General features: G+C 38.9%; 1 protein-coding gene across 6 annotated transcripts in view; it reads left to right on the top strand.

Moving 5' to 3' along the window:
* Positions 1 to 16,912, top strand: part of SIK3 (SIK family kinase 3) — a 241,417-nt gene that overhangs the window by 119,643 nt on the left and 104,862 nt on the right. For all 6 annotated transcript variants that reach the window (XM_039471143.2, XM_039471141.2, XM_039471144.2 and 3 more), the window contains exon 2: positions 16,196 to 16,312. In XM_039471143.2, the coding sequence (XP_039327077.1) occupies positions 16,196 to 16,312 (117 nt within the window). The remainder of the gene's footprint in view (positions 1 to 16,195; positions 16,313 to 16,912) is intronic.

The following is a 16,912-nucleotide window of genomic DNA, read 5'->3' as shown; positions in this document are numbered from 1 at the left end:
TTTTTGCTGGCTCTTGGCTGGACAGCCTGGAGAGACTGGTCCTAGAGAGACTGCCCACAGTTCTTTGATGACACCTACAGTTCCTTTTCTTGTGGGCTTCTCTAACGTGGCCGTTAACTTCATTAAGCTCTCTAGCTCCACTTGGAAGAAAGGGAGGATATTACATAAAGGTATGAATAGGTCTGTCATTATGTCTGTGTGTGAGAATCATTGGGGGCCAGTCACTGTTGGGTCTGTTTGTCACACATAATATGACTTCTTTTATTTTTGTTTTTAATTTTTTGTGGGTACATAGTAGGTGTATATATTTCATAATATGACTTCTGAAGAAAATATTAATTTTGAGTAGGACTGCATTCCAGTAAGTCTGTCTTGTTGAAAATTAGTCACAGAGTATATCCCAAATATTAGTTTAACTCAATAGAGCTGGTTGTAGTAAAAGGAATAAACTTTACTTTTTAAAATAATTGGTACAAGATTAAATGAGGATAGGTTAGAGATGTTCAGTGGAGCATACCAGCTGGGGATGAAGAAAGAAGTTGGAGGATAGGTGAAATACTGTGAGATGTTTTCCTCGTTTCTAAGTGTTGCTAAAGTCTGATGCTGTTGGTCATCCATTCTGTTATTAGTCAGCTAGCTGTGTTTCTATTTAACAATTCATTACCATAAAATCTAGTTTTGAGAAGCCGCAAAACATAACTTAGTTAAAGGCTCAGGTTCTTGAGCTAAACTGTTTGGGTTCGACTCCTGCCTCTGCAATTTAGTACTGTATATCCAGGGCACATAACTTCATTGGTGTGTGCCTCAAAAACATCTATAAAATGAGAATAATAGTACCTACTCCATAGAGTTGTTGTACAGATTAAGAGTTAATGCCTATAATTATTCCTCATTTTTTTCAAGTGTGGTAATGGTATCATGGTTATGTTTTAAAAAAAGAGAGGGACTCCTGTTTGAGGTATATTGAAGTAGTTACAGGTGAAATGATACGGTGATTGGGATTTTGGAAGAACTTGGTAGAGGTATAGATAAAACAGAATTGGCTATGAAGTAATAATTCTTGAAGTTGATTGATGCTTTAATGATTTTACTCTGCCTACTTTTGTTTATATTTGAAAATTTTCATTACAAAAAGTAGGAAAAAAATTTAGTGCCTTGGCACATATTAGGTGTTCAGTACATTTTAGCCATTCTTATTATGCTTATGTTTTATATACTGGAATTTGATGATGTTTGGCTGACATTGCATTATGCAACATTTCTTCAACTTGGATTCTTGGTTCTATGTTCATGTCTTTCTGGTGTAGTTGTAATTTATGCTTTAATTAATGTGACCTACTTCACATTCCATTTAATTTAGTCTGCCATTGTTTGTAAGTAGAATGGAAGTTAATGTCAATATTATTATTTAGTGTTTCTAGGAAACATTGACTTTACCAATAGTGAAAATATTAGCAAATGCCAAGGCTTTTCTGGGCAAACAGTGGTATTATGCTTTAGTTTAATGTATTTAATTGCTGTTTAATTGAGGAAAGACACACTTATTCACCAAGGTTATCTCAAATTTGGTAGATGCATTTTTCTTTCTTATTATCATATGGTCCTTCATTATACAGCACTGTAAAACTAGATGACTTCTGGATGGGCACAGTGGCTCTTGCCTGCTTTGGGAGCCGGAGGTTGGAGGATTGCTTGAGGCCAGGAGTTCCCGAGCAGCTTGGGGAAGATAGCAAGACCCCTTCTTTTGAAAAAAATTAATTTAGCTGGGCATGGTAGTACCCAGCTGTAGTCCTAACTACTCAGGAGGCTGAGGCAAAGGATCACTTAAGGCCAGGAGTTTGAGGCTACGGTGAACTATAATCACATCACAGCACTCCAGCGTGGTCAACAGAGCAAGACCCTGTCTCTAAAAGAAATCCAACCAGACATGGTGGCTCATGCCTGTTACCCCAGCACTTTGGGAGGCTGAGGCAGGAAGATTGACTGAGCTGAGGAGTTTGAGATAAGCCTGGACTATAGCGAGACCTCATCTTTACAAAAATAAATAAGTAAATAATAAACAGATAAGAGAAAGTAAATGAAATAACAACTAAAACTAAATTCCTTGATTACTTTATCTAAGATTGAGAATTATATGACTAGTAGTGATTCTGATTTATGTGAATGAACCTTTGGAACTTAAATGTCAATTTAAAAATTTTAAAAAGTCAAAATCCAAGTCTTCCAGAATCCAAATTAGGAATTGGCACAGTGAGAACCTTATCTTGATAACTCTGCTTGCTTGCTTGCTTTTTTATATCAGGGTCTCTTTCACTCTGTCACCCAGGCTAGGAGTGTAGTGGTTTGATCACAACTCACTACAGCCTTGACCTCTGGAGCGCAAATGATTCTTCTGCCTCAGCCTCCCAAAATGCTGGGACTAGAGGCACATACTTCCATGCCCGGCTAATTTAAAAGTTTTTTTGTAGAGACAGGATTACACTATGTTGCCCAGGCTGGTCTGAAGGTCCTGAGCTCAAGTGATCTTCTCACTTTGGCCTCCCAAAGTGCTGGGATTGCAGGTGTGAGCCGCCGTGCCCAGCTGATAACTCTGCTTTCAAGTCATTTAATAGATGAAAACATTGAGGATTAGAGTGGTAAAGTGATTTTCCCAAGATCACAAACATATCTTAGAGATACAGCTGGAAATTGAACTCTCAATCTCAGCACCCACTCCATTCCTCTGCTTGCTGTCCCAGTGATTTCCAAACTGCTCTACAGAGCCCTAGGCTTCTAAAAAGTTTTGTCTATCTCTGAACCTTCTACTCAAGTTTAACGAGGGTGAATACTCTTTTCCTGTCTCATGTATTAAGGTTTATATGTGATTTTGGTCAGAGAGAAAAAGGTTCTACTGCTCTGTATGATCATTTTTATATCCTTCCTACACTAACTGAGCTGCTTCTTCTGTGCTGTTTTCTACCCAGAAAAGTACATTTGATTCATTGAAGGGATTTTTTTAACTTCGTTTCAAAAAATACCACTTGATCTCTCAAGAAACCTGTGACCCAGAGACCTCAGGAAAATTTCATCGAGACTTTTGAATATGGAAGGATAATTAGTTTTAGTATGACGTTGTTATCAGTTAACATTTTACTTTCTTCTAACTGTCTACGTTTTCAATTTCTCATCTCATAAATCTCATTCCTTGTGATTTTTGGGGGGGAAGGTGTTACTTACGGTCTCTTATTTTCCTAAAACAATATTTATGCAAATATGTCTATCCTAAATGAAACTTTCTGATATCTAGAGATTCTTTTGGGTCTCATTGGCAATGAATTAGGGGTCATGTTAATTGGCTTAAAAGTAGCATTGTCATGAGACATAAAAGAGGGGCTAATAGTATAATTGTTTGGTTTTAACTCAAATTGTGGATGCTTTCAATGATTTTTAAAAACCCTCAGTGTTTTTAACTACTTTAATGAGTGGATATACAATTATGACAGTTTCCTTTACATAAAATCATTGGTTCTATCTTAGCATTTGAAATTCTACGCTTGTACTCTAATGCAAATTTGGGACCATCAGAGGTCAGTATTTAGGATGTCTGTAATCCTGCTACACGAAAGCACGATTTTGTTAAATGTTAACTCTGTTATATTAAGCATATGCTTAACGTAGCTGTCTTTTGACATTTAATGTGGCTATGTCTAACCCATATAATAATTTTATATTTCAGTGGAACCATTTTCAGTGTTTTCTATGGCATTGTTATTTATCAGTAGTTTCCTTTCCACCTTTAAAATAAATATCAAAAATTTGGCTTGGTGCAGTGGCTCACGCGTATAATCCCAGCACTTTGAGAGGTCAGGGAGGGCAGATCACGAGGTAAGGAGTTCGAGAACAGCCTGGCCAGCATGGTGAAACCCCATCTCTACTAAAAATACAAAAAATTAGCCAGGCATGTGGTGTGTGCCTGTAGTCCCAGTTACTCGGGAGGTCGAGCCAGGACAATTACTTGAACCTGGGAGGTGGAGGTTGCCCTGAGCCAAGATGGTACCACTGCATTCCAGCCTGGGTGACAGAGAATCTATCTCCACCTCCCTCCCCCCAAAATAAAATATTTGAGAATTAATTAATGTTTAATATTAGACTTTCAGGGATTGATTTAAGTTGCTTAAATTGCGCTATTCATCACATGAAATGCAAACATTCGTTATGGAAATAACATTTGTTTGACTTGAAAATGTGATGATTAGTAAATATAAGGAACTCATCAAAACTGGAATAAATGCACAAGCCGTTGCACAAAACATTCCGTTTTGATGGAATCCCAGAGGGACATTATCTCTCAGCTCTGGTGGTATGTAACTGTCCTTAGGAAAACTCCTCAGAAGGTAGTTGGTGCCATGTTCCTGATGGGCACAGGGAGGCTGGCTTCTTCCTCCAGGCTGCACAGGGAAGGTAGCCTAATATCAACATTCAGACTAGAAATGGATGGTTTCACAACGATGCACCTCTTGACAAACAGTGAGCACACTGCTGGCATCTGAGGATGCATTGCAAGTGAGACTTTCAGAAATAGGATAAAATGCTATCTGAAAATGGATACTGCTTCTTGTTTTTCTTTAGTTTTCATTATCAAATAATTGGGAGATGTCAAGAGATGAGGGATTTAGGATAGTTATTCCACTGTTTTCTGTTTCCTTGCTTCACTCACCTCTTGCTACTGCATGCAGACTGTGTTATTAGTCCTTGGGGGCACATTGATGTAATTTAAAACAATTTAAAATATGAACTGTTGCTGATTTTGTTCAACAGAAACAGCACTACCATTGTAAGGTTAGCAAGATACCCAATGTAATAAATCTCCATAGAGGAAGTTTAAGAAAATTTTATTATGTCAGTTGAGTGCAGTTCTATTTTCAGCTGGAACTTTAAGTCTTTGAGCGTTCTAGGTGCTACATGTAAATGTGCTTAACAGTGCACAGACTTCTTGACAAATGCTGTTCTTGGGAAGAGGGCAATTCTTCTGTGAGTCTGTGTTATTTTTACCTGTGAGTTGGCATTCCAGGAAAGAGTAGCATGTACTCATTAAGAAAATTCATCTTGAAATTTATTCAGCTTTTTGTCCCCTTAGAACCTCGTATTCAGGCCATCTTGCCAAGTTCTTCCCGTCTTTCTGCCCTGGGATTAAAATTTCTTCTCTTTTCTTCTCTTTTCCTTTTTCTTTTGATAGAGTCTCACTCTGTAACCCAGGCTGAAGTACAGTGGCACAGTCTCAGCTCACTGCAACCTCCACGTCTCTGGTTCAAGCAATTCCCCTGCCTCAGCCTCCCAAATAGCTGGGACTAAAGGCGCACGCCACCATGCCTGGCTAAATTTTTTTTTGTATTTTTAATAGAGATGGGGTTTCACCATGTCAGCCAGACTGGTCTCAAACTCCTGACCCCAGGTAATCCACCCACCTCGGCCTCCCAAAGGGCAAAATTTCATTTTTTTATAGCTTAATTTTCCACCATAACTTGAAATAACTGTTCTTTGGAAATAACTATTACTTTAAAAAAATTTCAAAACATTTCTGTAACAGTTACAGGTTGAATACCCCTAATTCAAAAATTTAAAAAATGGCCCCAAATCTGGAACCCTTTGAGTGATGACGTGACACCATGTGGAAAATTCTGTGCATAAGCACTTAATACAAACTTTTTTTTAAATGCACAAGATTATTTAAAATATTGTGTAAAATGACCTTCAAGCTATGTATAAAAGGTATATATGAAACATAACATTTTGGATAAGGGATATCCAACCTGTATTGTTATTCTTATTGTTCTTATTGTTTTATTTTATTGTTTTGAAACAGGGTCTCCCTCTCACCCAGGCTGGAGTGCAGTGGCATGATCACAGCCCACTATAGCCTTGACCTCTTGGATTAATATCTTACCACCTGAGCATCCTGAGTACCAGGACTACAGGCATATGCCATCGTGCCCAGATAATTTTTTAAAAATTTTTTTGTAGAGATGGGAGGTCTTGCTCTCTTGCCCAGGCTGGTCTGAAACTCCTGGGATTACAGCATGAGCCACCGGGCCTGGCCTGCTTTGTCATTAGACCCCTTTCATAGACGCTTTCTTTGGGTGCCACTTTAAACTAGTAGCTCTTGCTCTTTTCTTCCTCATATCCCTAATACTTTTCTGCCCAGTCCTTTCTCTCTATTCAGAGCATTTTCTGTTTGTCCTACATTCTCTTTCTGCCCTTCTCCTTCTTTCCTGCTCTTCCCCCACCCCTTTTTTTCTTCTTCTTTTTGGAGACAGAGTCTCGCTCTGTTGCCCAGATTGAAATGTAGTGATGTGATCTCGGCTCACTGCAACCTCTGCCTTCTGGGTTCAAGTGATTCTTCTGCCTCAGCCTCCCAAGTAGCTGGGACTACAGGCATGCATCACCATACCTGGCTAATTTTTGTCTTTTTTTTTTTTTTTTTTTGAGATAGAGTTTCACTCTTGCTGCCCAGGCTGGAGTGCAATGGCACGATCTTGGCTCACTGCAATCTCTGCCTCCTGGGTTCAAGTGATTCTTCTGCCTCAGCCTCCTGAGTAGCTGGGATTACAGGCATATGCCACCATGCCTGGCTAATTTTGTATTTTTAGTAGAGACGGTGTTTCTCCCTGTTGGTCAGGCTCGTCTCAAACTCCTGATCTCAGGTGATTTGCCCGCCATGGCCTCCTACTCCTAAAGTGCTGGGATTAGAGGTGTGAGCCACTAGGCCTGGCCTTTTTTTTTTTTCTTTAGTAGAGAGGGGATTTCACCACGTTGGACAGGCTGATCTTGAACTCCTGACCTCAAGTGATCTGCCTGCCTCAGCCTACCAAAGTGCTAGGATCACAGGCATAAACTGCTGCTCCTGGCCCCTTTCCTCTCTTTTTTAGGACTCTGAGGCATCCTTTCAATAGCCCCTTAACCTTAAAATTAAGCTGTCAATCCTATTCTAAGTATCTGCCTTTTAAAATTCTGCAATTTGGTCAACGTGAAATAAACACCTGAAAATAGAAAGTTGAATACCTATATTTTGTAAATAATTCCTGTCTGACCTTCATTTTTATTGTCCACTCTGCCTTTTCCTCCATTCCTTTTTACTTTAAAAAACATTTTTATCCAATACATTTAAGTGATAAACCTGTAGGACGAGAGTTGATTTAACCATCTAAAACATTGTTGGCACTTTGTAAATGTTAAAGTAACAATGACAACAATCATGCCGGTATGCCTGAGAGAGTTGTCAGTGTTGGAGACACTCGTAGGCCTTCTGTTTTCTGAGAGGATGAATGTCAACCAGATGGGAATTACTGGAACTGAGAAATCATTTTTTTGTTGTCTGTAAAAATTTCTCTTCTATGTCTTGAATCTCAAGTAATCGCCAGAAAATTTCCTTTCCTTCAGTACCATTTACTAATTTTGCACAGCATACCATTTTCCAGTTTACTTTCCGACTTTCAGTAAATTCTCCATTCTCCATCCAGACGTTGCAAATGCATGACTATTGTATATTCACCATTTAGTACAGCCCAGAGAAGCACAGAAAAATAAAAGTGCAACTGCTCACCTAAAAAGCACTATACATTTTATTTTATTTTATTATTATTTTTTGTTGCTCAGGCAGGAGTGCAGTGGTGCGATGGCTCACTGCAGTCTCCACCTCTTGGGTTGAAGCAATTCTTCTACCTCAGCTTCCAAGAAGCTGGGATTATAGGCGCCTGCCGTCACGCCCGGCTGATTTTTGTATTTTTACTAGAGCCGGGGTTTCACCATGTTGGTCAGACAGGTCTTGAGCTCCTGACCTCAAGTGATCTGTCTGCCTCGGCCTCCCAAGTGCTGGGATTATAGGCGTAAGCCACCACGCTTGGCCCGCTATACATTTTAAGTTATAGTTATCAGCTACTTTCTGTGGAGTTTATTGAAAGCTGACTGACCCTTATTTTTGCTGGCCATGTTGAGTCCTTGTATCTCGAGTTGGCTGGCATCCTTGCATCCCAGCCATTCCTTAGGCTTGACAGCTGCATATTTTCTCAGAAACAGTTGTGACTGATAGGTATAATGAATAGAATAACCAATTCTTTCCAAATATACATCCTGTTTTGCCCTCTTAGTACTTGATCTGACTATTTGTTACAAGCTGAAATATGGACTTCAATTAAAACGTTGGACGCCAGGTCTGGTGGCTCATGCCTGTAACCCCAGCAATTTAGGAGGCTGAGGTGGGAGGATCCTTTGAGACCAGCCTGGGCAACACAGTGAGACCGTCACTACAGAAAATTAAAAAAAATATATTATCCAGGTGTGGTGGTGTGTCCCTGTGGTCCCAGCTACTCAGAAGGCTGAGCTGAGAAAATAGCTTTAGCCCGCAAGGTTGAGGCTGCAGCGAGCTCTGGTCATGTCACTGCATTCCAGCCTCAGCAACAGTGCAGACATTAGGATCTTCCCAAGAATATGGCCAGCCTACATTCTGACCTTGTTGATGTGGAACATTATTAACCATGGCCATTTAATATGTAACAGGTTGCATTAAAGAGCACTTTGGGAGGCTGAGGCGGGTGGATCACGAGGTCAAGAGATCAAGACCATCCTGGTCAACAAGGTGAAACCCCATCTCTACTAAAAATACAAAAATTAGCTGGGCATGGTGGTGCGTGCCTGTAGTCCCAGCTACTCGGGAGGCTGAGGCAGGAGAATTGCTTGAACTCAGGAGGCGGAGGTTGCGGTGAGCCGAGATTGCCCCATTGCACTCCAGCCTGGGTAACAAGAGTGAAACTCCATCTCAAAAAAAAAAAAAAAAAAAAAAAAAAAAGTCTGGCTTGTGTTGGCTTGGGGTTCTTTTAAATCTGTTTTCTGGCTACAATTCTGTTTTCTAGTAAATTTTAAATAAAAATAGTTTTTCATCAAGGCTGATTCCAAAGGTAAAGTTCCTTTCTAGCCAGCTATTCTTAGCTGGGTCCTGTGAAAGCATTACACCCTACAGAAAAAGAAAATTGAGTGACTATTTTTTCAGTTTTCCAAAACATAGTACTGTTCTAGATGCACTGAAGAGAAGTCAATTCATTATATACAGTGATGCTTTAGGGCAGTTGTTCTCAGAGTTTGATTCAGGGACCCCATAGTCTCCAATTCTTTCAGTGGGTCAAAACCAATTTTATAAAAATGCCACAACATTATTTTCACTTTTCATTCTTATTCTCTCACAGTTAAAAATTAGAGATTTCCAGAGACTGTGCTATGTATGATGCTGTAGTTGCTCTGATGACCAAGGGGATGTGTGGTTGTATATGCTTGTCTTTTCAATTTTTGTCTTAATTTCTGGTTTTTAATTTGATTTCTAAGCAAATATTGAAAGATATTACTCGCATAATCAAAACTTCTTTGAAGGTTCTCCTAACTCGTAAGAGGAGTCCTGAGAGCAAACAGTTTGGGAACTGCTGTCTTAAGGCTGAGAGAACCCCTCCTGAGAAGGGCTGCACAAGGGCAGTGCAGTAAACCAGTCAGTTGCTCAATAGACATTTTAAACATTGAATTAAACTGAGCTCCTAGAATATAACTTTTGAGGCCTTATTTGAGATTTTCTCCCAAGGCAATGTTTGAGCATTGAGAACCTTTTAACTTGGGCCAAGTTTCTATGAGATAGATAGTTGGCAATTCTCAATATCAAGTCAACGATTTCAGAAGTTATTTTCAAGGAATACCGCCTTTAACTGGTACATTAATTATGGAGCTTACTGGCATCATCTAGATAGATCAGTGCTGTCCGATAGTAAGAAGGCCACATATATTATTTACAATTTAAAAATAATCATATTAAAAAGCAAAAAGGTGAAATTAGTTTTATTATCTTTTGTTTAGTCTAATATATCTAAAATATCATTTCCACATGTAATCAATATAAAATTGTATCAAGGAGGTAGTTTAATTCTTTATTACTGTCTTTGAAATCTGGTGTATATTTTACATTTATAGCACATCAGTCTGGATAGTCACATCTGGCTGATGCCTAGACCATAAAATAGCTCTAGAGCTGAGCTGAGAATGTTCTAGAATAGATAAACTTTGTCATAAAAATAGAAAATAAAAATTTTGCTACAGAAAGTACAAAAAAAGCTTACAGTGACAAAATGTTTGATATCTGCCTAAATTTTAAAGACATTTTGAAGAAAGTAGAGCTCTTTCCTTAAAAAAAACTTAAAAAAAAAAAGCTTTCCTTCAAACTCTAATGTTTTCTCTTTCCTTCTAAAAAGCATACAGTCTGCTCACTATATTCTTTGAAATTACTGAATGTTCATCAGCATACCAGTGTAAGGAGATGCTCTTTCTCCTTTTGGGAGAATTGGAGCCCTTGTGATCTTTGCATTTCCCTCCTACGCAGTCCTTTCTTGAAATGTCCATTTGTCCTAGCATATCCCTGAAGCCTTGCTATCTCCTATAGGGCGTTTATTTCTGATGGGGGAAGGGTGGTTTGTTTTGATCTTAATGCCGAACTCTCCCTGTTGCCTTATCGTGCCTGCGAATGTGGTGTCAGAATGTGCAAGGGAATTAACTGCCTGTTGTGAAGAAACCATTATTTTTTTTTCAGCTTCATTCACTGTGAACATTATTGTGCTTACAAAAATGAGTTGAGTTAAAAAGAACTGTGTTTTTTAGCAGTGAGAGCTAAAAGGGGGAAATAGTAATTTTTCCTCTTACAGAATGAATAATAAAGAGTTATGACTTTAAATTTGGCATGATCTAAATTTAATTTTTTCCTATTACATGCCAATTGAGAAAGAATTTGTTGAATGGGAATGTCTTGAGTAGGGAAATTAAGGACTCTCACAATCTGTATCTCTTTAGTAGCATATTTGATACAGTGTCATGTTTAATTAATATTAGAGTGTCAATTTACAAAATCATGCTCTTTGCAAGATAAGAGAATTCTTTGTAGAGCAGGCAAACTGAAGAAATATATGGTCTCTTGGTAACATGTTGGAAGTTTTCTTCTTTATTTATTATAATCTTCATATGTAAGCACAATTAGGAAATTAGAAGATTTATGGATTTCCTTTTTTTTTTTTTTTGAGTCTCACTCTGTTGCCCAGGAGGCTGGAGTGCAGTGGTGTATGTAACCTTAGCTCACCGCAACCTCTGCTTCCCGGGTTTAAGCAATTCTTCTCCTTCAGCTTCCCGAGTAGCTGGGATTACAGGCACGTGCCACCACACCCAGCTAATTTTTGTATTTTTAGTAGAGACAGGGTTTCACTATGTTGGCCAGGCTGGTCTTGAACTCCTGACCTTGTGATCTGCTCACCTTGGCCTCCCAAAGTGCTGGGATTACAGGAGTGAGCCACTGCGCCCAGCCAGGAGATTTATATATTTTCAACCCAATATAAAAACATTCTTTTAGAGTTTATATTTTCTTTAATTACTAATTGACCTTTGTTGTGGACACATTCAATTTTTCAAGTAACTGGCATGTACCTTACACCAAAACCTTTAGTATATAGCCTTCAGTAGTCTGTAGCTGTGAAACTCATACTCATTTATCTGTTTAAGTATTCTCAAAATAATTATACCTGTGTGCCAGCCACCTGCTGTCTGACTTTGCAGTTTCTCTATTCCAAGTTTATTTTTCTGCTTTTTAGAAAACTCCCACTTTGCAGTTTGCAGCTAAGGCAGGAGCTGAGTTCCCTTCTCTTGTTAAGTGGTCTTATCAGGCAGTTATGCCATTGCCAAGCAGCACTAAGTGCCCTACTCTCAGATGTTAGCTAGTAGGTAGGGTTGGCAAGGGGAGCCTGGCAGGCTGTGAAGAAGTAGACCACTGTCTCTCTGGCATAGCCCTCAGGGTCAGGTCTTGCCATGGATTCCATCCTATGGCTCCGTGTGACTTTCCTGAATGGAATGCGTTTGTTTTTTTCCAGCTCTGTTCTTTCCATGTTCTTCCCACATTAGCTGGCAGCAGGCAGTTGATTCTGAATGCTGCCCACAAATTGTTAGCTATTTTGCTTCATGTTCCCTCAATTTGCCCCTTGAATAAGGAATTGATGTGTTTCAGATCCAGGATTATGTTGCTTAGTGTAGCAAATCTAATCCTTGCCAAGGAATGCCTAAAGTTGAAGGCTTGATTCCAGAAGAAAATAAAATAACAGCAGCAGTACCTGTAATTAACATATATTACCTGTTTACTATGTGCCAGGCATTATATTAAGCAGGTTGCATGTATTAGCTTAGTTAATCCCCAGCATCCCTTTAAAGTAGGTTCGATTGTTGCCCACATTTTCCAGATACGGAGCCATAGGAAAGTTAAATAACCTGTTCCAGGTTATACATTGAGGGATAGTTCCAAGATTTTGAATCTAAGTAGCTTGATTTCAGAGTCCTTGTTTTCAATGCTATATTCAGTTGCTAGGCAGTTTTTTGGAAAAGGGTGTCATTCTGTTGCACAGACTGCAGTGCAGTGGCAGAATCATGGCTCACTGCAGCCTTGCTAGGCTCAAGCGATAGGCCTAGGCTCATGCAATCCTTCTGCCTCAGCCTCCTGAGTGACTGGGACTACAGGTACGCACTACCACACCTGGCTATTTTTTTTATTTTTTATAGAGATGAGGTCTCACTGTGTTGTCCAGACTGGTCTTGAACTCCTGGCCTCAAGCCATTCTCCTGCCTCGACGTCCCAAAGTGTTGGCATTACAGGCGTGAGCCACCATGCCTGACTCAGAGCTTCACTTTTCAATGTCTTCTGGAATCTTAACTCTCACTGAAGAGTAGACAGGAGTTTGATGTTTTAGTTTATTAAAACTTCCTTGTACGTGCCTTCTAAGAACAGATTATAGTCAATGCAGTTTTTCCTGAAGAGATAAGATACATTTCTCTTTAAAATTTATGTATGTATTTATTATTTATTGTACATATTTATGGGGTACATTTGCTATTTTGCTACATGCATACAACATGTAATGATCAAATCAGGGTAATTAGGATAGCCATTAGCCCAAAGATTTATCATTTTCTTGTGTTGGTGACATTTCAAACCTTCTCCTTCAGCCATTTTGAAATATGTAATAAATTGTTGTTAACTATAGTCAACAAAAGGCATTACTACTAATACAGATATTTCTTGACTTATGATGGATTATGCCCCAGTAAACCCATTAAAAGTTGAAAATATGTTAAGTCTGAAATGAATTTAATACACTCTATTGTTATTTACCCATGTGATTGTGTGGCTCACTGGGAGCCACAGAATCTCTGTTTACCATAATAAAGGTCCTGTTGCTTCAGAATACAAATGAAATTTAGAGTGAGTGCCTCGCGAATCAGGGAGGCCTGACTCTATGAATCCGTGTGACCCAGTACTCTCTTGGAGGTGAAAGAGTACAAAAATTTCATAAGTTAACCTTGAAGGCCACCACTCTCCTTTCCCCAGTTATATTGTACATGCGATCAATCAGTAGGGGGTGGGTAGAGGTGGAAGATTTCAGCCACAGGCCCTAGACAGTTGATGCCCTATGTTATTAAGATAAATAAATTCCACCTTTTGCACATCATGGCATGCACAGAAAGTTGAGATTGGAGGTGATCCCTTATCACTTGTAACCCATTTCCAACACACCTGTTTGGAAGTTATTTTTTTTCTTTTGAGACAGGGTCTCATTGTGTTGCTGGCACGATCATAGCTCACTGCAACTTCAGTCTCACAGGATCAAACTATGCTTCCAGCTCAGCCTCCTGAGTAGTTAGGACTTACGGGCACATGCTACCGTGCTCAGCTAATTAAAAATTTTTTTTTTAGTAGAGATGGGGTTTCACCATGTTGCTCAAGTGGTCCTGAACTCCTGGACTCAATCAGTCTGCCTGGCTTGGTCTCCCAAAGTGCTGGGATTGTAGGTGTTTGGCAGCTCTGCTATGGGTATATGTCTCAAAGTTTCTAAGCTTCTTATATTTATGAAAGCATTCTGTACACTACAAGGTGCCATTCACATGTAAGATTTTATTAATAATGACTATTAAGATCCAGCGATTTGTTCTAGAAGGAGACATTGTGTACCATGGTTTTTGTTTGTTTTTTTGTTGTTGTTTTGGGAGCTGTCCTGAGAGAAGCAGGAGCAGATGCTAGACCAGTTGTGGTGTTATGGTCTTGTATGTGATCTAGCGTAGTAATGAGGAGAAGTGGAAATGCAAGTGGTCAAGGGTTAGATGGTCTAAGACTTCTTATAAAAGACCAAGTAGCTGATGAGATTCTCATTAAATTCTCTACCTTCTTCTCTGCCTGTCCCAGTTCTCTCTGTAGTGAAATTCTGCTTTCTTTGTGAAGTCTTTTCCAAACTTTTCTACTTCTTCTCCTATAGGTGAAGGTCATTCGGCATCCTCTATTCTATTATTATACCTGATACTTACATTGATTGCACTTCCAATGCTGTATTGTTTTCAGTTCCACACATCTTTTTTCCTTATTAGACTGTGATCTCCTTGAAGTTTAGGCTGTGTCTGATTAATCCTTGTAGCTCTAGCCACACGCAGCTTGTTTTGGCAAGCCCTCATTAGGTAGGGCTTGAATGCCCTTTGAGTACAGCTGAAATTTTCTCCCTGTGCTTTTCTCCCATGAATCCTCATTCTAACACCAGAAACAACTTCAAACAAAGTTACTTTCATGCCAGCCATTTATACATCTGAATAATCTGCCAAGTATGGTTCCACACAGTCTTCACTTCTCTGAGCTAAACATTTTTACTGTTGAAATTTTGTTTCCCTGTTTTTTTCCTCAGTAAGTACTGTATACATTTCCTTTACCTCTCTGGTGCATAGAATCTTAGAATTTTAAGATTTGGAGAGGACTGAAGTTCGACTAGTCTAGACTCTTCATCGAACCAGTATTGCTTCCATACTGATTAAGTAAATGAAACTGAGATATAGACATATTTTGGAACAACACAAATATTTTTAAGTACTTCACTGAGGAAGTTTAGATTTAGTAGATTTTTAAAAGTCCTTCATCTTTCATTCTGCATTAAAATGTATTTGCTGATGAGTATCTTATTAAAAAGGGGCACATTGGAAATATATGTTTTATGCTGCAGTGCCTACATGCTAAAGAAAGATCTTCAGACGCTTTTTTTTTTTTTTTTTGGAGACAGAGTCTCTCTCTGTCGCCTAGGCTGGAGTGCAGTGGTGCCATCTTGGCTCACTGCAACCTCCACCTCCCAGGTTCAAGTGATTCTCCTGCCTCAGCCTCCAGGGTAGCTGGGACTATGGGCACGTGCCACCACGACTGGCTAATTTTTTGAATTTTTAGTAGAGACGGGGTTTCACCATGTTAGCTAGGATGTTCTCGCTCTCCTGACCTCGTGATCCGCCCATCTCGGCCTCCCAAAGTGCTGGGATTACAGGTGTGTGCCACTGCGCCCGGCGCTCTTCAATAATCTTATAACATTATTAAGAATTTGATTCTAAAGCCAAGCTACCTAGGGTTCAGTCCTGCGTCAGCCACATGCTAGTTGTAAATTACTTAACCTTGGGTTAATTATGTAATCTCTGTGTGCCTCAGTTTCTATATTTATAAAACAAGGTTAATGATAATGTGGGTGTTAGGAGGTTTAAATGAGATAGTACTTGCAAAGCACTAAGAATTATGCCTGGTCCATAGTAAACATTCGATATATTGTAGTTCTGCTACTGCTGCTGCCACCACCATCCCTGCTACTACTATTACTATTATTGAGTTCTATAAGCACCTGGTGAGATGTGAAGAGCCCCTGTAAAACTTCTTACAGAACCTTAGTAAGACACCATGTACTTACGATATAAGCTTCTTGCCTTTTAAAAATTCTTTTATTTAAAGCAAGCTTCGTGTCTTAATGAGAGGCCCTACATACCACTCTGCACTGAAACATGATTTAACCCAGACCATAACCACATCTGTGGAGTAATGAAGTATTTTGTCATAGGATTTTACCATATAAGCAGTTTAAGCAATGACAGAAGACCCATTAGCTTTTGGAGTCTGTTCCTTTGAGACCAACTTGCTAGGAATCCATTTCCTATCTTTTTAAAGAGGGTAAATTAATTTTCCTCATTGACATTCTGTAAACAAAATACTGGCAGCTTATATTTTATGGAATGTAATGTTTTAAAATGAATCTAATTTTTCTTAGTAAACTGCTTTTAATAATGCATCAGAGTAAACTTTTTCCTTTGTTGTCAGGTTGCTATCAAGATCATAGATAAGACCCAGCTGGATGAAGAAAACTTGAAGAAGATTTTCCGGGAAGTTCAAATTATGAAGATGCTTTGCCATCCCCATATCATCAGGCTCTACCAGGTAGGCTCATTAGTGTATAGCAGGTAGCTGCAGAAAACCCAGGATATTGTATGTATGGCTTCCTTTGAAGAAATGCGGGTGGGTGAACATTTTTTGTTTCTATGTTAATCCTACTAATGTTTCCCACCCTTCTGTTTGCCCACTCAGCACTTACTATACTCAAGCTTCCCCTGGCCATTTACTAGTAAGTTTTCCTTACCCAAGTAGGTCTTTTTAATTTGTTCTTTAAAATTTGATGCCATTCTTAGCAAGAACTGAAAAAAAAGATTAATTCAGAAGATGAGAATTTATTTTATTTCATTCGGAATTCTAAAACAGGATGGGAAACCCAAAAAGAAGAGAATTTAGAGAGGTGAAAAGTTAGAGATGATTGTAACATTATTTTTTTACAGCATTATTTGAATACTAATTTCTGTGATCATGTTATAAATTGTGATGGCAAAGGATATTTTCAGTATTGCTTCTTGCATCAATCAGAACCTACCTGTTTTCTATTCTAATAGGATCCTGATTTAGTTTTCCAAGGTAGTAGTTAATTATTTTTATAATCAAGAGACCAGATCTCTCCAATAGGAAAGATTTCTATTTTAGTTTTTTTTG

Source organism: Saimiri boliviensis, chromosome 6 (assembly GCF_048565385.1).
Source record: "Saimiri boliviensis isolate mSaiBol1 chromosome 6, mSaiBol1.pri, whole genome shotgun sequence".
In the NCBI taxonomy this organism is placed as follows: domain Eukaryota; kingdom Metazoa; phylum Chordata; class Mammalia; order Primates; family Cebidae; genus Saimiri; species Saimiri boliviensis.
Note: the sequence above shows the minus strand (reverse complement) of the source record. Positions and strands in the feature narration are given on the sequence as shown.